We start from the raw sequence: 23442 nt of genomic DNA on the forward strand, positions 1-23442 counted from the left end.
TTCTGATGACCAGGTGGCGAATCGCATCTCTGCATGTCTGGCAGACATATCAGTGTGGATGACGGATCACCACCTCAAGCTGAACCTCGGCAAGACGGAGCTGCTCTTCCTCCCGGGGAAGGACTGCCCGTTCCATGATCTCGCCATCACGGTTGACAACTCCATTGTGTCCTCCTCCCAGAGTGCTAAGAACCTTGGCGTGATCCTGGACAACACCCTGTCGTTCTCAACTAACATCAAGGCGGTGGCCCGTTCCTGTAGGTTCATGCTCTACAACATCCGCAGAGTACGACCCTGCCTCACACAGGAAGCGGCGCAGGTCCTAATCCAGGCACTTGTCATCTCCCGTCTGGATTACTGCAACTCGCTGTTGGCTGGGCTCCCTGCCTGTGCCATTAAACCCCTACAACTCATCCAGAACGCCGCAGCCCGTCTGGTGTTCAACCTTCCCAAGTTCTCTCACGTCACCCCGCTCCTCCGCTCTCTCCACTGGCTTCCAGTTGAAGCTCGCATCCGCCACAAGACCATGGTGCTTGCCTACGGAGCTGTGAGGGGAACGGCACCTCAGTACCTCCAGGCTCTGATCAGGCCCTTCACCCAAACAAGGGCACTGCGTTCATCCACCTCTGGCCTGCTCGCCTCCCTACCACTGAGGAAGTACAGCTCCCGCTCAGCCCAGTCAAAACTGTTCGCTGCTCTGGCCCCCCCAATGGTGGAACAAACTCCCTCACGACGCCAGGACAGCGGAGTCAATCACCACCTTCCGGAGACACCTGAAACCCCACCTCTTTAAGGAATACCTAGGATAGGATAAGTAATCCCTCTCACCCCCCCCCCTTTAAGATTTAGATGCACTATTGTAAAGTGACTGTTCCACTGGATGTCTTAAGGTGAATGCACCAATTTGTAAGTCGCTCTGGATAAGAGCGTCTGCTAAATGACTTAAATGTAATATAAATGTAAATGTAAGATCCCATGACAGTTCTCAGCTTTTCAGTGAAGAGGGTCAGTAAACTGTTAAAAGAAACAGTTGAGAATTGTTTTTGCCATTCCTATCAGCAGTCTCTGGGTTTGACTCACAGAACAGTCTCTAGGTTTGGAACCCATCAAATGGCCTTTCTAGTTACACTTTGTATTCTACCGTTAGAAAACAAATATAGGCCTATGCTTTCAGTTCTTCATTTTTCGTGTGACTTTAGGTTTCTTGTAAGTTTCAGCCATTTTCAGGAACATGAACTAATAATTTTAGAAAGTGCACTTTGTGAGGCTAAGGCATGTCTTTTCAGTTGAGGGAAAAAAAGTGAGATCTTATCTTAAACGATGGGGAAAAAAAACATTAACTTAAAACTGGCCGTTCATGTGAAACTGAAACTGAGGTAATAACAAAAATCCCCGGCAGTTACCTTTATGTTCTCATTCCAGGAAACTGCTTATAGAATGAATATATATATATCACAGCTAAGGTTTATGTATGAGACTAAAAGTGATACTCCTAACTGTAGCAACAATATCAAACAGCTCCTTGAATGTCCAATGCTTTCACACCATTCTATTCTATCAGCTAGCTACTACTGCCCTCCCATGTTTTAATCAACTTACTGCCGCCACAACCAACATTTACAAAAGATTCCGTAAGAATTGTACACATTTTACTTGAACTCTTTTATTATGACGAAAGTATTTGCATTACAATATACTCTTGAAAAACAAGGACAATGGATACATCATGCACCTTGAAATTACAGTGACCCTTTTTAATATTTTTTTACATCTTTATTTAAAGTGACAATGTCCCACAAACTTTTTATTGCAATGATTTCATTAAGTTTTTAAAAAAGCAGGGAAGTTGCATGACAGTTATGAGGTTTCCACACAGATTAGAATGAGAGAAAGCACTTTCCAGAGGACAGCATCATCACCCCACTCCTTTACCCTCATTTGGCACTCTCACATGATAACAGCATCTGATCATTGCCCTCTTAAGCCTGCTAAATTAAGCCATTCACAGACCTGTATTTGGATGAAAGCTGGACTGTGAAAGACAGGTTAAGCAGAGACAAATTGTACCCAAGACACAGATAATGACAAGACGATTCAACAGCACGACAGGAAAGATTACTCATGCTTTGTTCCGTGTAACTGGTCCCTGAAAACAGTCATTCATTCAAATTCTCTAGGGGCAAGAGGGCAGAGGGAGGGAGGGTATGGGGACAAGCTCTGTAGCATAATCGTTACATATTTTAAAAAAATAATACTTTTGCACAAGGATATGATGATTGTGTCCTTTTCACCCCCATCTTTTCTTGAATTCAGCCACACAGGAGAGCACAGCAAATATATAACATTTTGGTTTTCTAATATTCAACTGCAATACCAAACTATGGTTTGAAATTCACACAGGATTATTTAAGCAAACTCACATAAAATGTCAGTCTGAGGAAAAGGCAAAAAATATATATTTGGTACCGTTATGTGAGCTATGAAATGTTATTATCCTGAACATGACATGAGTGAATGATACAAATAACACAAAAAAAGTACACCTGGAACAAAACTGGCTTCACTTTTTAAGATATGTGATGTACAAGTGCTATTAAATGTTCAATGGAATCTTGAATTGAAACATTAAAAAAGGCTGACAATTTACTGCATCACAGGAGGAAAGAGATTCAGTTTGGGATTTCATCAAAACCTAAACAATGCCACCTAAGTTCTCACAACATAAATGAAATTTCTCTCATCAACAGGGATAGATTTGAGCACCCCCGGTCACTGTTCATACATTGGTCCATAATGTGAAGGATACAGTTCAGCAATTGACTCTGAAAAGTTCACTGTTGAGTTACTTCTGACATGCTGTGTTCTGGAGCTAGCAGTTTTCCTACTGCCGAATTCTTCTGGGGGGGGGGGTTCTCTTCTGCCTCCTATATGCTGGTCCAGTGAGCGGGCAAGGTACGGATTTAGACCAGCTCCACGTAATTGGCTGGGAACATTCCAAAATGACCGTCTGGGCCATAGCCCCGCCACCAGCCCTCGTCAATCATCTCGATGCCATTGAGGATGTCATCAGGATCGAAGGAAATCTCTGTCTCATCAGCTGTGGAATGAAAAGAGCAATACCTTAGATCACCATGTCCATTCGGATATCTGTTACTGTATTATTGTAAGGTGTCTATTCCATCGCCAATGTTTCCCTGATTTCGTGAACCCCACTTAAACAAGGCATAAGCCATTGCAAAGTGTAGAATTGCAGGAAATTCATTTTGAACTGCAGTTTCTCTCAGCCCCATGAAAAAATGTGTAGAATTTCAGGAAATTAGCTTTAAAACAGAAACATTGTCTATGGGGCCAAGATGAGTGCCTCTAAAACCATTCCCCCCACAAATTTGCCACAGTTGTTGAAAAAAAAAAATCCTAGGGTAACTACTGCTCACTGACTGCCAGTTTCCATCTAGCAGTTTCACTCACATTCTCCATAAGGGAAATACAGCACGGTTACACATTGTTCACACAGAGAACCAGTTCAGTGGGTAGAGTGTCTACTGTAAATTGTCAGTAGGCCGTGACTAACAATGCTTACCAGCTTGGTAGTCGTATAGAGCCCTGGCACAGACGCCTCGGTCGGTCTTCTTTGCAGCCACCTCATTCGTGTTCTCTTCCACCTGAGCGAACAACAAGGGGTGCTATACCTCTGAGAATGCTCTTCACATTTATGTCCAAGTGCAAATTTTTACCAAAGCCCTCTGGACTTAAATGGTATTTCAATAATGATTGTGATAAGGGATTTTCTGATTTAAAAAAGTATACTATTGCTGTTTACAAATAATGAATCTCACTGCTCATGTGCTGACAAATATTTACCTCTGGGGGCTCCTCATAGAGGTTGTTTTGGGCTGGCTCTGTGGCATGGTTGTGCTCAGTGGGAGCTGCTGTTGCCTTTACTGAAACAGAAAAAGTACATCGTCTTTATCTGAAAAGGAATACCTCTCTACCAACAGGTGGCAGCAGCAACACCAGGGATCCAGAGTACAAAGTAATTATGAAATGTGTCCAGAGAAAGGTTCATGATGAAACAGATGAGATGAATGAGACTGTTGTGTGATCAGACTGAGGTGTGTGGGGGAGCAGGGCCCACCTTCATCTTGCCACTGATCCTCAGGGGTTGCATCCTGCTCATCCAAGCACTCAGATTGGGATGGCTCACCCACACTGGGAGTGGATTCATCCACAACGGGCTCATCCACACTGGGTTCTTATTATGACACAATTATGACACACAAATGATATACGAGCACAGATACACACAGTGTACAAACATACTAAAGCACAAACTCAAATATTCAGACACTGAATAATTATAAAACCATCTGTCAAGTCTCATGGAAAACAACAAGACACTGAATGAGATTGATGATGTACAGTGATCTAATGATGGACATGGCCTATGAGCCATGAGGGTGATGTTAAACTGAAATAACAAGAGATGAAAGGGAGTAGCATCAGGTCAATCATTTAGATTGATGGATTTAAAGCGAGTAGCATCAGGTAGGTATTTGTCCAAAACACAAACATAGCAATTGTATGTCACTCAGTCACCTACGTGTGAAGTATGTGTGTGTGTTGGGAAAGGGTCAGTTTGTGTCAGCAGTATGAGTGAACTCAGACCTGCAGCAGGGACAGGAGAGGCGGAGCCTGTGGGCAGAGGGGAGGCTTGGCGCAGGGGCAAGCGGGACGGCTCGGGCTCGCATGGTTGCTTAGAGAGAAAAGGGCTGTTCAAACGCCCTGAGAAACACACACCAGAGCAGACAGACAGGTTGGCCGGGAAGGTTACCCAGCAGAGCAGAGACAACACAAAGCATATGTGGACTAGAGACAAGATGTGATACGAGACAATGAGTTAAAGTTGATGAAGGCAGAGTAATGCGACAAGATTGGCCTCCTGCATGTTTCAACATGCCCCAGACAATCCCCTGATCTCGCTGCAAGACCACATCCCCACCTGACAGAGCTAGAAAGCCCAGCTAGGAAACACTCATGGGAAAAAAACATTTTAAGAACTACACTATGTATATAAAACAGCAAACAGTTGTATTGAATTGGTGGCATACCCGGCTGGGGGCTGGCAGGGGTGTGGGCAGCAGCAGGGGTGTCGGTGTCTGCAGTGCTGGGGGCCATGCCCTTCTCTCTCTGCTTGAACATCTCTCTGGGGTTCATAGAGCGCTGAGAGATCAGGGAGGCCGCCTCCTGAAACACACCAGGTGGTCAGACTGACACACTGGGTATTGTATAGCCATAGCAACATTCCAGATGTGTTCTTTATTAAAAGGGAACAATACCATCTACTGTATGCATAAAGGTGTTCTGAATGATGTTCAACGATGAGAAGTCATGACCACAGTAAATGGTAGTAGAGCAGAAAGAATGTACAAACAGGAAAATGAAGGTAAGTGACGCTATGGGGAGATCAGATTCAAGCAAGGAGCAGATTTGGTTGTGTCAATGGAAAGGGAAGCAGGAAACAGAGGGTTCTGAGTCACAGGGTATAGGGAACCTTTAAACAATTATTAAACCTACAGGGGGGCACAGTTAACTCACATTGGCTTTCTCTACAGATTCACCACGCTTCATCCCTTTCTTCTGAGCTGCCTGGAAGTCCTTCTCCTGCTCCTCCTGATGATGATGCACCACACATAATTCAACACTACCCACGAGGCTACACCTACCGGTTCTGTATAGTTTGTTCTTGTGTTATACCTACGTCCTAAATGTGTGCCTTGACATTTAAAACAGATCATTTAGGTGGGGTGCAGACCTGAGTTCAAATATCGCAATTACTTTTATATACATTTCAAAGAAAGTGTTCAGATATTTTTTTTGGGAAAAAAAACTAATAGTTGAATATTTGAATGCATTTGGAAATACAATTGGAAAGTATTGACATGTATTTTAAAATATACCGACTCAATTACACTCCCATGCTTTTAACCCAGGTATTTAAATAGTATTTGAAGATGCATTTAAATAGTAGGCTATTTATAGGAAATTATTTGAAAATCATTCCAATATAATTAATTGAGTAAGGCTACATTATTTGAAAATATGTAGGCCTATTTAAATAACAAATACACATGTATTTGAACCCAGTTCTGGCAGGGTGCATGTTGCATAAACGGATCTGCTGCCCCCTACATGAGGATGAAACACCAGTTAAACATAGCGGATTTGATTTGAATTCTCCTCAGTCAGCCGGCCTGTCCTGCTGTGAGTCAGCAGACAACTCACCCATTGTTGTTTTTCATTGTCTCTGCTCTCAGCTTCCTGCTGCTGCTGGTACTTCCTGTTAAACAAATGGGAAAAGCAGACTTAATGGAAACCTGGCTGTCTTAATAAGGTCAACTCAATAAGATAACCACCTCCAGCTAAGTTTACTAACCACCATTTTACTCACTTCTGCTGGTCAATCATAGAGGCCCTCTCCTTGTCTCTCTTCTCTCTGAGAGTTGCCTCCTTGGCCTCTCGATCCTTCCGATCTTTCTCCAGCTTGTGGCGCTCTTCATCTGCCTTGCTGCGCTCCTCCTGCTGCCGCTTCTCCTCATCTTTCTGAGACACACAGAACACGAGACCAGGTTAGGGTATTCACTGTTATAAAGGACTATTTCATCAGAACAAGCGGAGCAACACAAGCAAATCTAACCAGTATTTACATTTAAATGTAAATTTTTGTAATTCAGCAGACGCTCTTATCCAGAGCGACTCACAAATAGTTCATTCATCTTAAGATAACTAGGTGAGACAACATCACAATCGTATCAAGTACATTTTCCCTCATGAGCAAAGTCAGTGCAAGTAGAAAAGGGTAGGTTTTCAAACATTTTTAAAAGATGGGCAGGGACTCCGCTGTCCTTAGTTTAGGGGGAAGCTTGTTCCACCATTGGGATGCCAGGACGGAGAAGAGTTTTGACTGGCTGAGTGGGAGCTGCCCTCCTGTAGGGGTGGGAGGGCCAAGAGACCAGAGGTGGCGTGCTCGTTTTGGGATATAGAGTTTGAGCATAGCTTGAAGGTAAGGAGGGGCTTCACATTGCTGCTCTGTAGGCAAGTACCAGGGTCTGGAAGATGATGCAAGCGTCGACTGGACACCAGTGGCGTGTGTGGAGGAGCGTGGCGACATGGAGAACATAGGAAGGTTGATGGCACAAGCAGGGAGCCCAGCCAACAGAGAGTTAGTTGCAGTATTCTACATGGGATATGACAAGTGCCTGGATTAGGACCTGCACCATTCTTGTGTGAGGTAGGGTCATACTCTACGGATGTTGTAGAGCATTAACCTGCTGGAGCCACGCCAAGGTTCTTTGCACTCTGGGAGGGGGAACACCATGGAGTCCCTGTAGTGGCAGTAAGGTGTTGGGGCCGACTCACCTCTGCCTGCGCCCAGAAGTTGTCTTTATTGGTCCGTTTGATTTCAGACATGGCGTTGGTCTTCTGATACACAGAGCCCTGTCACAACAAAATACAAGCGTTAGCTAAACACAACAAAAATCTAATTGGCACTCCTAGACACCAACCCCCCACCTAGATCCAGTACTGACACAGCATGTCAGTTAATTATGCAGAGTTAACAGGCTTTAAACAGCCTGTCCTGACCTGGCCTCTCTGACTCCAGCCCTGGCCAACAATCATGAGCTCAACTAAGCCCCTGGATTCTACTGCACATGAGTCATTGTAAACAACCAGCTCTGCACGTCACAACATCCAACATGTTGGAAACTAGCCCACACTGACAATCTCTCATCCGCAGCCTTGTGCAATGAATCTTACCAAAAATGTCCACAGGCAGACAACTTATTAACCGAAACAAATTAGCTATGAGAGTATCTGACCACAAAGCAACTTGCCTAACAGTGCAACCTGCCTGTACAAAACATCTCTACAGACACTTAACATCTGATGAAACAAACTCAATGCATAACTAAAAATGTTCTGATTTTAATTTCCAAAAGGATAAGATTATGTATTTGGTACGTACCACAGGTCCTTGGGGACCAGCGTCTCGGAATTTGTTGGACTCTTTGTGGAAGCTGTAGTTGGCCCCTGAGGCCTTGGCCACCTTTTGCATAATAGCCTCAGGTTCCACATCCTCCTCTGCACGGGCATTTATTGTGACATGGGCTCCCTGGAGTTACAGCAGACATTTTAGCTACAAACACGCATCACACATTACAGACAGATAAGGCCATGAAAAAGCTGTCCATGAAAAAGCTGTCCATAGGAGGGATATTTGATATCTGACAGCCACCACCCATAGGATTTGTTGACATGCAGTTAGCAAGGTGACTTTCATGATAACAACTGATAACAGACCACTTCAAGAGCTGATTCAGAAACCACAACCAATAATTTACCATGAGTAGCATCCAACTTCTGCTGAACTCTTAAACACTCAAAAGCTATTACTGGCACTAACAGGGGTGTCTACTCAGTCATTCCTGCAATTGTTCTTAATTTCATGTCCTGTTGAGGTTAGTATTGCAAGTGTACACATAAATACACTATATATGCACAAATGTATGTTGACGCCCCTTCAAATTAGTGGATTAGACTATTTCAGCCACACCCATTGCTGACAGGTGTATAAAATCGAGGACACAGCCATGAATACTGCCAATGTTTGACAATGGAGTTGAATGGCTTTACTGAAGAGCTCAGACTTTCTACGTGGCACCGTCGCAGGATGCCACCTTTCCAACTAGTCAGTTCGTCAAATTTCTGCCCTGCTAGAGCTGACCCACTCAACTGTAAGTGCTGTTGTGAAGTGGAAATGTCTAGGAGCAACAATGGTTCATCCACGAGGTGGTAGGCCACACAATTTCACATAAGTGACAGCCAAGTGCTGAAGCTCGTAAAAATCCTCTGTCCTCGGTGGAAACACTCACTACAGAGTTCCAAACTGCCTCTAGGAGCAACGTCAGCAAAATAACTGTTCGTTGAGGAGCTTCATGAAATGAGTTTCCAAGGCCGAGCAGCCGCACACAAGCCTAAGATCACCATGCGCAATCCCAAGCGTCGGCTAGAGTGGTGTAAAGCTCGCCACCATTGGACTCTGGAGCAGTGGAAATGCATTCTTTGGAGTGATGAATCATGCTTCACCATCTGGCAGTTCGACGGACAAATCTGGGTTTGGCAGATACCAGGAGAATGCTACCTGCCCCAAAGCATAGTGCCAACTGTAAAGTTTGATGGATGGGGAATAATGGTCTGGGGCTGTTTGTCATGGTTTGTGCTAGGCCCCTTCGTTCCAGTGAACGGAAATCATAACGCTACAGCATACAATGACATTCTAGATGATTCTGTGCTTCCAACTTTGTGGCAAAAGTTTGGGGAAGGCCCTTTCCTGTTTCAGCATGACAATCAGTGCACAAAGCGATGTCCATACAGAAATTATTTGTTGAGGTCAGTGTGGAAGAACTTGACTGGCCTGCAGAGCCCTGACCTCAACCCGATTGAACACCTTTGGGATGAATTGGAACACCAACTGCGAGCTAGGCCCAATCGTCCAACATCAGTAACCGGCCTCACTAATGCTCGTGGTTGAATGGAAGCAAGTGTTCAGCAATGTTCCAACATCTAGTGGAAATCCTTCCGTGAAGAGTGGAGGCTGATATAGCATGAAAGGAGAGACCAACTCCATCAATGATTTGGGAATGAGATGTTCAATGAGCAGGTGTCCACATACTACAGAATTACACTACATGACCAAAAGTAGTTGATTTTGATCATTAACTAAACATAAGCAGTCTGTATGGAGAAAATGCCTAGACCAGGGTACTCAACTATTAGCCTATGAGGTCCGGAGCCTGCTGGTTCGGTTCTACCTGATAATGAATTGCACACACCTGGTGTCCCAGGTCTAAATCAATCCCTAATTTCAAGGGAATCATTTAAAAATGCTTTGGAACTGGCGTCGAGGTCCAGAGTTAGTGGTCTAAACCATGCCAAATTATATTACCTTGAGAAAATTAGCTATGGAGCTGACATGATTGGCACATAGTCCTTTCCTGGCGTCTTTCACACCTTCTCCAGTCTGAAACACAAATACTCATAGGATTCATTCAACTTGACAACATGATTTACAAAATACAGAGGAGTGCCACCTTTAGAAGAAAAGGGAGTGTAGTGCAGCACTCACCCAGTTGATCAGGACGTATTTGCACAGGCCAGAGTTTGGGTCCTCGACACGACAGAAAGCGTACATTATTTTACCGCTGCTAAGTTCCTCCACCAGTTCCTCCAGTCCACCATCTGAAAACACCAGTATCAGGAACATTGTAGAATTTATGTTCTATGAAAAGTCTCTCACGTACATGACTGTGTATAGCCTACATTATGTACACAATACATGGCAAATGACTCCCTTTTTCAACATGCTCTATTTTTGACAGTGTGTGTTGTAAGTAGGGTTGCAGATTTTGTGGAATATTCAGAGATTGAAACTTTCCATGGGAATTAATACCATTTAAATGTATGTGTTTTTTTGCGTTGGATATATTTACCATATGGCAACAGAAACAAACATTTGACCTTAATCATAAGTAGACATAATTGCAAATTATTAAATCCTTCCAATAGGGAAAGAAATTGTTACAATTTTTACTTTTAATTAAATGAGTTGACTATTCACATGGGATGATTTCACTGAACAACAAAAGAAAGGGAATATTGAATGATCAATCACATCTCCCAAAAACGTTTTCAACATACACTACCATTCAAAAGTTTGGGGTCACTTAGAAATTCAAGTCTTTTAAAGAAAAACACATTTGTTGTCCATTAAAATAACACAATTAATCAGAAATACAGTATAGACATTGTTAATGTATTGTATTGTAGCTGGAAACTGCTGATTTTTATTGGAATAGCGACGTAGGCCCATTATCAGCGACCATCACTCCTTTGTTCCAATAGCACGTTGTGTTAGCTAATCCAAGTTGATCATTTTAAAAAGGCTAATTAATCATTAGAAAACCCTTTTGCAATTATGTCAGCAAAGCTGAAAACTGTTGTTCTGATTAAAGAAGCAATAAAACGGTCCTTCTTAAGACTAGTTGAGTATCTGGAGCATCAGCATTTATGGGTTCGATTACAGGCTCAAAATGGCCAGAAACAAAGACCTTTCTTCTGAAACTCATTAGTCTATTCTTGTTCTGAGAAATGAAGGCTATTCCATGCAAGAAATTACCAACAAACTGAAGATCTTGTACAACGCTGTGTAGTACTCCCTTCACAGAACAGCACTAACTGGCGCCAAACAGAATGGAAAGAGTGGGAGGCCCCGGTGCACAACTGAGCAAGAGAACAAGTACATTAGTGTCTAGTTTGAGAAACAGACATCTCAAGTCCTCAACTAGCAGCTTCATGAAATGAAGTGACACCATAGGCCTTGTTGATCTCTGCACACGACAGGATGCTCTTGCCAGCATACTTGGGGTCCAACATGTACGCTGCGGCGTGTATGGGCTTCAGGCAGAAGTCTTCACGCTTTTTGATGTATTTCAGAACTGCAGTTTCCTGCTTGGAGCAACAGTGAAGTGGGCAGGGCAGTACGCATTTCTTCTCTTACATCTGCAAGCAGATTTTGAACATCACACAGGATGGCATTGTCTCCCTCAATCCATGCAATGGCTACTGCTATAGGTTTCAGGAGTTTCAGGCCGCTTACCACTCTCTCCCAAAATACATCATCTATCTTGATGGGCCTGTCCATATCGGAAGACTATAATATGACCATTTCTTGGAGACGCCTTCCCCTCCAGGACTGTCAAACATGATGACAACACCACTCCAATGGGTGTTGCTGGGCAGCTTCAATGTGGTGCTCTTATTCTTCTCACTTTGCTTGGTGAGGTACATTGCTGCTATAACTTGATGACCCTTCACATACCTAACCATTCCCTTGGCTCTCTTGTAGAGTGTATCCATTGTTTTCAGTGCCATGATGTCCTAGAGGAGCAGATTCAATGGGTGTGATGTGAGGGTAGGACTCCTCCACTTTAGACCAAGCAGCCTTCTTGTTCACAGCATTGTCTGTCACCAGTGGAAATACCTTCTGTGGTCCAAGGTTATTGATAACTGCCTTCAGCTCATCTGCAATGTAGAGACTGGTGTGTCTATTGTCCCTTGTGTCTGTGCGCTTGTAGAATACTGGTTAGGTGTGGAGATGATGTAGTTAATTATTCCTTGTCCATGACCATTTGACCACCCACCAGAGATGATTGCAATAGTCTGCTTTCTCTATGATTTGCTTGACCTTCACTTGAACTCTGTTGAACTCTGCATCCAGAAAATGAGTAGATAACGCATGTCTGGTTTGAGGGGTGTATGCTGGGCAAAGAACATTCAGAAATCTCTTCCAATACACCATGCCTGTGAGCATCAGAGGTGAACCAGTTGCATACACGGCTCAAGCAAGACATTCATCTGCATTTCTGACTACGTTCCTCCATTGAGTGAAAAAAACCTTCTGATTCTAGGAGAACCATGAGCTGTTGCTATCGATAGTGTCTGATTCATCCTTTTCACCTCGAATAGGAGTAGAGGGACTTTTGTCAGAGGTCGCTTGTTGTGAGAACTGAGGGATTTGATGCACTTGGCCAGATGATGCAGCATCTTTCTTGCATTCTTCACATACGAGTTGGCACAGTTTTTGCAAATGTACACAGCTTTTCCTTCTACATTAGCTGTAGTGAAATGTCTCCACACATCAGATGGTGCCGCAGCATTTTCCTGTAAAGATTATGAAAATAATGAGTTAAAATACCCTGAATACAATTCCATATGCAGATAAATAGTTAAGCAGTTAGATTAAACAACTCCTTTGCAAATTTTAAAAAAAATGAAACATGTATGGAAACAGGTGAATTAACACTCCTCAATTAGCAGGCTCAAGCAATCTAAAACCTACATGGTAGCAAAAACTAACCATCAGAAATTGTTAAGTTAGAAATTATTTAAACACACTTTGCTGTAGGCTACTATTTATGACATGCAAAGAAAATCATGCATGTCATATAAAATATATATTCACCCCACCCAGTATTGTAATCAAAACTTACCAGAAAGCATGCAGTCCTTGGCTCAGACAGTGTAGTAGTGTGGGCTCAATAGCATCTCAGTGTGCAAGATCTTGAGAATCAGCTGTACATGTGATGGAAGAATGCACTGTGCATGCAGAGGGTTGCAATTCCATTGAATTGGGGATAGTTTAACCGAAATATGCCATAAGACCTAGAATTGCCTTGTGTATCCCAAAAAAGGTTCACTGTTGTTATAAGCTAACTTTTTTTAAATTAATTTTTGCAAAATTCCACAAATTCCAGGCCGGAATTTTACTGCAAAGTTTCCAACCCTTTGCCACCATAGTTGTAAGTATCTTGATTAATCCCCCTGCCCCCCGAAATGCGAATACACCAGCGTAAGCCTTTTTGTATACCACATCAATTAATTATCAGATCTATGCAGAAACAGAGTGCTCATTTTCTTTATATTCCTGTAGTCACCTGTTGAAGTGTCCTGGGGCAAGGATTATTTTGGGGATTTTCATGTACCTCAGTCAAGCAGCTGATTTTCTTATTTTTCAATCTTGGCTAAAGCGCGATTGGGTACACTTTCTACTTAATGATAGCTAATTTGAGGACATTTTTTGCCAACTTACTATGACTGACATGTGGTCATCTCACCTTGCTACCTTAAAATAAATGCACTAACTCTAATCTAAGTCGCTCATGATAAGAGCACCTGCTAAATGACTAAAATGTAAATGTTTTCCCCTACTACATTACACATGCTTGGTTATCTTTCTTTTCACATATGCAAATAGTTATCTTCTGAAAGAAAACTGTCTGGGAGACTTACCCAAACAATTAAAATGTGTCACTACGGCAAAAGATTAACATTTACCTTTGCTTGCATCTTTTAAATTGCCTTACTGTGCTTTGAGAGCAATTCAGTGGCACACCTTAAGTGAGGGTGATGATCTCAGACAACATTGCAGACTCGATACCAGACAGAATACATTTACATGTTGGAGCCTTTCTTGGATTCTGTCTACCACACTCACCTCCCTTCTCTGCCAATCGTATATCATTAGTGTTCCCCTCGTAGGTGAACAAGGCCCTGAAGAGAAGAACGCCAGGTTACAGGATCACACAACCATTGCAAAATTGTACATTGGAAGCCTAATAAGCAGTTTAAATAGACCGTCAGCATCAGTATTCACAACCAAACTTAGCAAGCTATTGCAGAATAGCATCCTGAAGCAACCTGGCTAAGTGATGTGCCTTACTCAAAACATGACACTTGATTGAACTGCATAACTTCGGATCGGAACCATTAAAGCTGCAATATGTAACTTTTTGGGTGACCCACCAAATTCACATTGAAAAGTGAGATAGATCCATCATCCTCATTGAAAGCAAGTCAAAGAAGCGGTAGATCTGTTCCATTTCATGATAGCCAAATTGGTAGTTACAGTCTTGTCCCATCGCGGCAACTCCCGTACGGAGGCGAAGGTCGAGAGCCATACATCCTCTGAAACACAACCCTGCCAAGCCGCACTGATTCTTGACACTGATCTCTTAACCTGGAAGCCAGCCGCACCAATGTGTTAGAGGACACCATACAACTGGCAACCGAAATCAGCGCGCATGTGCCAGGCCCTCCACAGGAGTTGCTAGAGCGCAATGGGACAAGTACATCCCAGCCAGCCAAACCCTCCCCTAACCCGGGTGATGCGGGGCCAATTGTGCACCACCTCATTGGTCTCCTGGTCTCGACACAGCCCGGGATCAAACCGGTTCTTTAAAGATGCCTCAAGCACCGCAATGCCGTGCCTTAGACCACTGCGCCACTATGGAGTCTATGTGAGCCATTTCTATGCTTCCCGTTCTTAAGTTTCATTTTTGCATCTTTTACTTTCGGTTTTGTACATCAGCTTCAAAGAGCTGAAAATACTATATTTTCGGTTTAGATGGTACACTATACTTGCTTGTATTGTCACATATACTGAAATTAGGCAAACTATTAGAATTTGAACAAACAGGAAATGGCGGAGCGATTTCAGCTTAGTGAAACTTAGTGTGCAAAATGTAGAGCTTTTGTAGAGCTATGTATACCAAACAAAAATATGTAAAGTGTTGGTCCCATGTTTCATGAGCTGAAATATCTCAGAAATGTTCCATACTCACAAAATGCTTATTGCTTTAAAAGTTGTGCACAATTTTCTTTACATCCCTGTTAGTGAGCATTTCTCCTTTGCCAAGATAATCCATCTACCTAACAGGTGTAGCATATCAAGAAGCTGATTAAATGGCATGATCATTACAAGTGCACTTTGTGCTGGGGACAATAAAATATAACTTTAAAAAAAATGTGCAGTTGTATCACAATACCACAGATGCCTAAAGCTGAGGGAGTGTGCAATTGGCATACTGACTGCAGGAATGTCCACCAGAGCTGTTGCCAGAGAATTTAATGTTCATTTCTCTACCATAAGTCACCTCCAACATCATTTTAGAGAATTTGGCATACATCCAACCGGCCTCACAACATGTAACCATGCCAGCTCAGGACCTCCACATTCAGCTTCTTCACCTGCGTCATCATCTGAGACCAACCATTCGGACAGCTGATGAAACTTTGGGTTTGCACAACCAAATTATTTCTGCACAAACCGTCAAACCGTCTCAGGGAAGCTCATCTGTGTGCTTGTCGTCCTCGCCAGTGTCATAACCGACTTCAGTGGACAAATGCTCACCTTCGACAGCCACTGACAAGCTGGAGAAGTGTGCTCTATACAGATGAATCTCGGTTTCAACTGTACCGGGCAGATGGCAGACAGCATGCATGTATGGCGACATGTGGGCAAGCAGTTTGCTGATGTCAATGTTGTGAACAGAATGACCCATGGTGGCTTTATAGTATGGGCAGGCATAAGCTATGGACAATGAACACAATTGCATTTTAATTCGATGGAAACTTAAATGCATAGATACCATGAGATCCTGAAGCCCATTGTCATGCCAGTCATCCTCTCATGTTTCAGCATGATAATGCACAGCCCTGTACACAATTCCTGGAAGCTGAAAATGTCCCCATTGTTTCATAGTCTGCATACTCACTAGACATGTCAACCATTGAGCATGTTTGGCATGCTCTGCATCGACGTGTACAACAGCATGTTCAAGTTCCAGCCAATATCAGCAACTTCACACAGCCATTGAAGAGGAATGGAACAACATTCCACAATCAACAGCCTTATCAACTCTATGCAAATGAGATGTGTCACGCTGCATGAGACAAATAGTGGTCACACCTGGTTCTGATCCATGCCCCTACATTTTTTTTAAAGGTATCTGTGACTAACAGATGCATACCTATATTCCCAGGCATGTGAAATTCATAGCTTAGGGCTGAATGAGTTCATTTTAATTATTTTTGAACTGAGACTCAGTCAAATCTTTGAAATTGTTGCGTTTATTTTTTGTTCGGTGGAATTATATGGTGAGAAATGTCTAAAAACACTTATGCGAGCTTCCTCTTTTAGTTAGCCAAGTCTGGTCCCTATGCCATGGTTGAGCTAAATAACTTTTAATTCAGCAACAGGATGTGTGCGAAGACTAAAACCCTCTGGGTTTGATAAACCGTCTTGACAACTAAAGCAGGTCAATTAAGGTCATCTTTAAACACCTACACCAACAGGTTTTATTTGAAGTGACACAGAAAATTAACTTGATGCTCCAGCAACGTATTTTCTCTAGTACAAATTCGAACTAACTAGCTACTGTAGCTAGCTAACATTAGCCAAATGAGTTCGCTGCATACAAGTTTAGGCATTGCAATGTGAATGAATCCAATAAAATAACAGGTAACTCAAATAGGCTAAGTCATGTTATATAGCACCATCATTAACTAGTTAGCTAACGTTAGATAGCTACTCAACGAGCTAAGGAAATTGCCAGACTACAAGGTCATCAGATTTACCTCGACGAAACATGGCAATAATCATCATACTGCTTCGTTGTAACACAATTCATTTTCATTGCACAACTAGCGAGCTAGTTAACTGATATGATAGCTAAGTTAGCTAGGGAGCTAGCTACTTAAAACATAGCGGATGCAACATGTTATGTAGAGGCAATTAAAGCTTGCTACCGTCCTTACCAGTTGGTGTTGGATTTCTCATCTACAACCTCTTTGTAAGCATTTGTCAGGGAAATTCCGTTTTTACTTAAGTTCACTGCCATTTTTCTTTCGCTCAAACACTTGTGCTAGCTGTGAAACGCCCGTCGTAGCTACTTTATGGAGGAAGTAGAATATAATCACTTCTGAATGAGCGCTCAGCACACAGGAAACTCGTCTCATAACATGAACAGAACCAGAGACATCTCTGACAGAACATTCCACCTCATCCACTCTGACTAGGCGCCCTCTGATGGAACATTGACGTGAAACTGGTCATGTTTACAGTACTCTTTCTGTACCATTTATGCAAGTAATGTATATACTGTTTTTCTTTTCCATACACTGACTAGACTACATGCAACCCCAATTTTTGTCTTAAAGTAGACTTTGTTAACTTTTCTGCTTGTAAAATAAACTTGACATGTTGAGTTCTATTGGACAGCTACAGTTAGCAGGATGTAGAATGGGGCCAAGCGTTCTAGATAAGCGTATTATTATTTATGTTCCTAAAAATGGTTTTACAGACCCAAAGTAGAAACATCCCTCATCTCTGATATTAGTAACAAAGTTGATCTAACCCTGATAACACAGCCTGTTAGACCAGACATGGAAAACTACACAGACAAGGGAATATATATATATATATATATATATATATATATATATATATATATAGTTGAAGTATGAAGTTTACATACACTTAGGTTGGAGTCATTAAAACTCGATTTTCAACCACTCCACAAAAGTCTTGTTAACAAACTATCGTTTTGGCAATTCGGTTAAAACATCTACTTTGCGCATGACACAAGTAATTTTTCCAACAATTGTTTACAGACAGATTATTTCACTTATTCACTGCATCACAATTCCAGTGGGTCAGAAGTTTACTTTAAACAGCTTGGAAAAATCCAGAAAATTATGTCATGGCTTTAGAAGCTTCTAATAGGCTAATTGACATCATTTGAATCAATTTGAGGTGTACCTGTGGATGTATTTCAAGGCCTACCTTCAAACTCAGTGCCTCTTTGCTTGACACCATGGGAAAATCAAAAGAAAATCTGTAAGGCCTCAGATTATATTTTTTTGACCTCCACAAGTCTGGTTCATCCTTGGGATCAATTTCCAAACGCCTGAAGGGAACACGTTCATTTGTACTAATAATAGTACGCAAGTATAAACACCATGGGACCAAGCAGCAGTCATACCGCTCAGGAAGGAGACGCGTTTTGTCACCTAGAGATTAATGTACTTTGGTGCAAAAAGTGCAAATCAATCCCAGAACAGCAAAGTATCTTGTGAAGATGCTGGAGGAAACAGGTACAAAAGTATTAATATCCACAGTAAAATGAGTCCTATATCGACATAACCTGAAAGGCTGCTCAGCAAGGAAGAAGCCACTGCTCCAAAACCGCCATTTAAAAAAGCCAGACAATGGTTTGCAACTGCACATGGGGACAAAAAATGTCCTCTGGTCTGATGACACAAAAATAGAACTGTTTGACCATAATGGCCATCGTTTTCTTTGGAGAAAAAAGGGGGAGGCTTGCAAGCTGAAGAACACCATCCCAACCGTAAAGCACAGGGGTGGCAGCATCATGTTGTGGGGGTGCGTTGTCGGAGGAGGGAATGGTGCACTTCACAAAATAGATGGAATCATGAGATATGAAAATTGTGGATATATTGAAGCAACATCTCATGACATCAGTTAGGAAGTTAAAGCTTGGCCACAAATGGGTCTTCAAATAGACAATGATCCCAAGCATACTTCCAAGGTTGTAGCAAAATGGCTTAAGGACAACAAAGTCAAGGTATTGGAGTGGCCATCACAAACCCCTGACCTCAATCCTATAGAACATTATTTTGTTGGCAGAACTGAAAAAGCGTGTGCGAGTAAGGAGGCCTACAAACCTGACTCGGTTACACCAGCTCTGTCAGGGGGAAAGGGCCAAAATTCACCCAACTTATTGTGGGAAGACTACCCAAAACATTTGACCCAAGTTAAACAATTTAAAGACAATGCTACCAAGTAATAATTGCGTGGATGTAAACTTCTGACCCATTGGGAACATGATGAACAAGTTGAAATAACTCACTCTACAATTATTCTGACATTTCACATTCTTAAAATAAAGTGGTGATCCTAACTGACCTAAAACAGGGAATTTTTACTAGGATTAAATGTCAGGAATTGTGAAAAACTGAGTTTAAATGTATTTTGCTAAGGTGTATGTGAACTTCTGACTTCAACTGTGCATACATACACTACCATTCAAAAGTTTGGGGTATTTAGAAATGCCTTGTTTTTGAAAGAAAGCATATTTGTCGTCCATTAAAATAACAAAATGTGTCAGAAATACAGTGTAGACTGTTGTAAATGACTATTGTAGCTGGGAACTGCTGATTTAATGGAATATCTACATAGGCGTACAGAGGCCCATTATCAGCAACCATCACTCCTGTGTTCCAATGACACGTTGTGTAAGCTAATCCAAGTTGATCATTTAAAAAAGGCTAATTGATAACTAGAAAACCCTTTTGCAATTATGTTAGCACAGCTGAAAACTATTGTTCTGATTAAAGCAATAAAACTGGTCTTCTTTAGACTAGTTGAGTATCTGGAGCAACAGTATTTGTGGGTTCAATTACAGGCTCAAAATGTCCAGATACAAAGACCTTTCTTCTGACACTCGTCAGTCTATTCTTGTTCTGAGAAATTAAGGCTATTTCATGCGAGAAATTGCCAAGAATCTGAAGATCTCGTACAACGCTATGTACTACTCCCTTCACAGAACAGCGCAAACTGTCTAACCAGTATAGAAAGAGTGGGAGACCCTGGTGCACAACTGAGCAAGAGGACAAGTACATTAGGGTGTCAAGTTTGAGAAACGGATGCCTCACAAGTCCTCAACTGGCAGCTTCATTAAATAGTACTCACAAAACACCAGTCTCAACGTTAACCGTGAAGAGGCGACTCCGGGATGCTGGGCTGCTAGGCAGAGTTGTTAAGAAAAAGCCATATCTCAGGCTGGCCAATAAAAATAAAATATTAAGATTGGGGAAAAGAACCGAGCCTCCCGGAGTCGCATCTTCACTGTTGACTTCGAGACTGGTGTTTTGCGGGTACTATTTAATGAAGCTGCCAGTTGATGTGTGAGGCGCCCGTTTCTCAAACTAGACACGAATGTACTTGTCCTCCTGCTCAGTTGTGCACCGGTCAGACAAGTGAAAATTATGGTCAGTAAAGAAAACGTTTCAATACTTTGCCCCTTGATAACCAGCTCACTTCTGTATGTTGTGAAAGCGTTACATGGTCGCTGCCTATATCATTGCATAGTGCAGAAAATACATGAGTTCAGGGGCCTTGCTTTAACAAAGTTAACCACATTTACTGTAGTGTCCAAAACAACTGGCTTGGATAGACGACCAACCAAGCAGGAAGACAGACAGCAGGTCCATGCTAGGGATGGAGGATTGTCGTCTACCTGGTGCAGCCCGGTATGGCCAGCACCGAGCTACCTCAACTCTGGGTCCTTCTGTAGCTCAGTTGGTAGAGCATGGCGCTTGTAACGCCAGGGTAGTGGGTTCGATCCCCGGGACCACCCATACGTAGAATGTATGCACACATGACTGTAAGTCGCTTTGGATAAAAGCGTCTGCTAAATGGCATATATTATTATTATTATTATTATTATCTTTCAAACTGTCAGCAAGAGCCTCTCGGGTGGATGATGCAGTGTACCCAAGTGGCGTTGGGAGTAACTGCTTGCACACGCGTTACCACTCGTCTCCCGTCATGGCTTTTGCGCCATCAGTACAGATTCCAACATGAGCAGCCTGCCGCCCCAATTATTTGACATTGTGTTGTTACTTCGCTGAACACGAGATGGTTTAATTTTATTTTTGGCAGTGAAACGAGTCTACTAAAGGTGAGAGAAAAAACTCACCCAAATGTATAGCCCCGTTCGAAAAATATAAATGGACTGTTTGAAAATGGTTTATTTAAAAAAAATATATTTTTGAATGTGAATCACATTTTTATTTGGCGTACCCCAGTTTGGGAATACCTAGTGTAGATGAAGGGGGGGGGGGTTAAAGAAGGATTTATTTTCCTCTGAACAGGGTATTGTAGTAGATACCAGGGCCACCCGTTTGTGTCAAGAACTCCAACGCTGCTGGGTTTTTCACAGTCAACAGTTTGTGTATCAAGAATGGTCTTTGATTTGATTAAATAATTTTAGTCAATAAAAGAGTTATGGTGTTGGAAAGTCTTAATCACATACAGATACTACATTTGAGATGCATTTATTTTAAAAGGCTGGTCCTGAATTTCAAGTTAGCAAGTCTGTACATTTAAAAAATTAAAATTGTAGATTTATTTAAATTTACATGGCAAGTATCTACTGATCAAATGAAATAAATGTCGCCTTTGGGGAAAACAAGCCCTGATAGGAATTTACATTATCTATACACAAAATGGTAAAGGCTAAGATTTTAATTAAAGGTGTCAGGCAAATTAATTGTAAAGAAATAAATCCTTGATATCTGGCAAATGGCTGTGAAAAGGTTCTCCATTTTGCAAAGCATGCCAAGCTGCCTATCATGATCTCCATTGAGATCATTCTAGTCTGTATCTCTTTAGATCAAACCAAGATGTTATTCTGAAAGGAACATTTGATAGATCGATGCTGATTGCACTAAAAAATGACAACTGGAAGACAGATTACAAATAAATAAATAACCAGACAAATATAAAGAGCGAAATCAGCAACCAAGTTTTGTCCAGTGGCATTACTGACTGCCTGCCTTTTTAAGAATTGGTTTTACAGCCAGATGATTCTGATGTATTCAGAGTCGATATTCAATCCATTGCAGCTAAATTGTACAACGATTTTGAAAAGGCATGTTGTGCCAAAATCATAGCCTTATGCCCTATTCTAGATGTCATAATGAGAACTTATGCATTGAGCTCCATAGTAAGTAAAAACCAGTCTATAGTCTAGAACATGTTTTTCCAGCCCAGTCAACCTAACTGATCCTTCATTAAATCTATGGAAAGACAGTCACTGCGACAATATCAAGCGTTTCACAAGTTTGGCTTCTCGCCACCTGACAAACATTTCAGAAGGAATAGTAGTTGATCGAGTTTGGTATGAGGGTTTTGTAGTGGATTGTTGACAGGAAGGCCAGCCCCTGGTCATGATCAGGGTTAGTACCTGGCTTCCCGAAAGAATCAACCCCTAGTTGTGAACTGTGGTTGTGCTGAGCCTGATGGCAGGGCCAGCACCCCATCATGGACCAGGGTTGAGCTGGCCCACCATTGTGCATTGTTCTCATTGGCGTGCCAATGGCTCATCACAAACTTGCAGTACAGCCTGTTTGTTAGGCCAATGTAAAGGCATGACAATGGATGTCATTTAAATACTATGAGGGTGGTTGATTAAGCAAGGGGATTCAGGTTGTGGCTAATGAAAATTGGCATGGTCACAGCTCTATGTCCATATATGGAGTTTTGGTAATGGCCTCATTCCAATGTGTGTCTGGGCCCATACGGTGTTCCTGCTTCAGGGGGTGCATTGCAATATTAATGTTGGCGCCGATATGTGGCATTCCTGTTCAGGGCCACATTTCAATATGAGCTCTGTACCCATATATGGAGTTCCTGCTCGAAGTCTCCATTCCAATACAGAAGACAATGCCCATATATGGAAGTTCCTGAAGTTTCTTCTGAATCTTAAAACTCCTCTTGAAATCGATTTATTAACACGTCAACGGCCAAATGTCTTATACTCCCTCCCCCCATTACTTTCTTTCCCCTTTCCACGGCAAGACAGTTATACTTTATTTTTAACCAATCTATGGCGCAACACAGATGCAATCTAAATAATCCAGCACCTGCACAGGATTATGTTGACGTTGATATTACTAATGGCAGATTAATCACTAATGGCATAACTACAATCAAGCTTGCAGAATACTAGATTACTAATGCATTGCACACGTACACTGTTGCAGACCATCTGGAAAAATAAAGCAAAAATGAGGTTCCAATGATAACAAAATCTCAAGACATCTGCTAAAACAAATATGCAGCTGCCAAGATCCAGGTTAGGGCTCATGTTACAGTTTGTTACAATGTAAGATGTAAAAGGCACGGGAAACGTGTGAAACACCTTGTGAAACTTCACAATAAACCATGATGACAAATACATC

The 23442-nt window shown here is 42.1% G+C and overlaps 1 protein-coding gene across 4 annotated transcripts; it reads right to left on the reverse strand.

Moving 5' to 3' along the window:
• Positions 1-1643: 1643 nt before the first annotated feature.
• Positions 1644-17456, reverse strand: LOC124036309 (drebrin-like protein B). Of its 4 annotated transcripts, XM_046350729.1 has the most exons (15): positions 17212-17456; positions 14111-14166; positions 10184-10296; positions 10004-10078; positions 8024-8170; positions 7417-7494; positions 6449-6600; positions 6283-6337; positions 5596-5670; positions 5109-5244; positions 4666-4782; positions 4136-4252; positions 3862-3941; positions 3581-3662; positions 1644-3097 (listed from the first exon to the last, which is right to left on the reverse strand). In XM_046350729.1, the coding sequence occupies exons 1-15, from the start codon at positions 17292-17294 to the stop codon at positions 2961-2963; spliced, it is 1503 nt and encodes a 500-aa protein (XP_046206685.1). In that variant the 5' UTR covers positions 17295-17456; the 3' UTR covers positions 1644-2960. The 4 variants fall into 4 exon arrangements, with proteins under 4 accessions (XP_046206685.1, XP_046206686.1, XP_046206687.1 ...); XM_046350730.1 differs by lacking the exon at positions 4666-4782; XM_046350731.1 differs by lacking the exons at positions 14111-14166; positions 17212-17456 and adding an exon at positions 12574-13139.
• Between the last annotated feature and the right edge of the window lie 5986 nt (positions 17457-23442).

This window comes from Oncorhynchus gorbuscha, linkage group LG05 (genome assembly GCF_021184085.1).
Source record: "Oncorhynchus gorbuscha isolate QuinsamMale2020 ecotype Even-year linkage group LG05, OgorEven_v1.0, whole genome shotgun sequence".
NCBI classification, from domain to species: domain Eukaryota; kingdom Metazoa; phylum Chordata; class Actinopteri; order Salmoniformes; family Salmonidae; genus Oncorhynchus; species Oncorhynchus gorbuscha.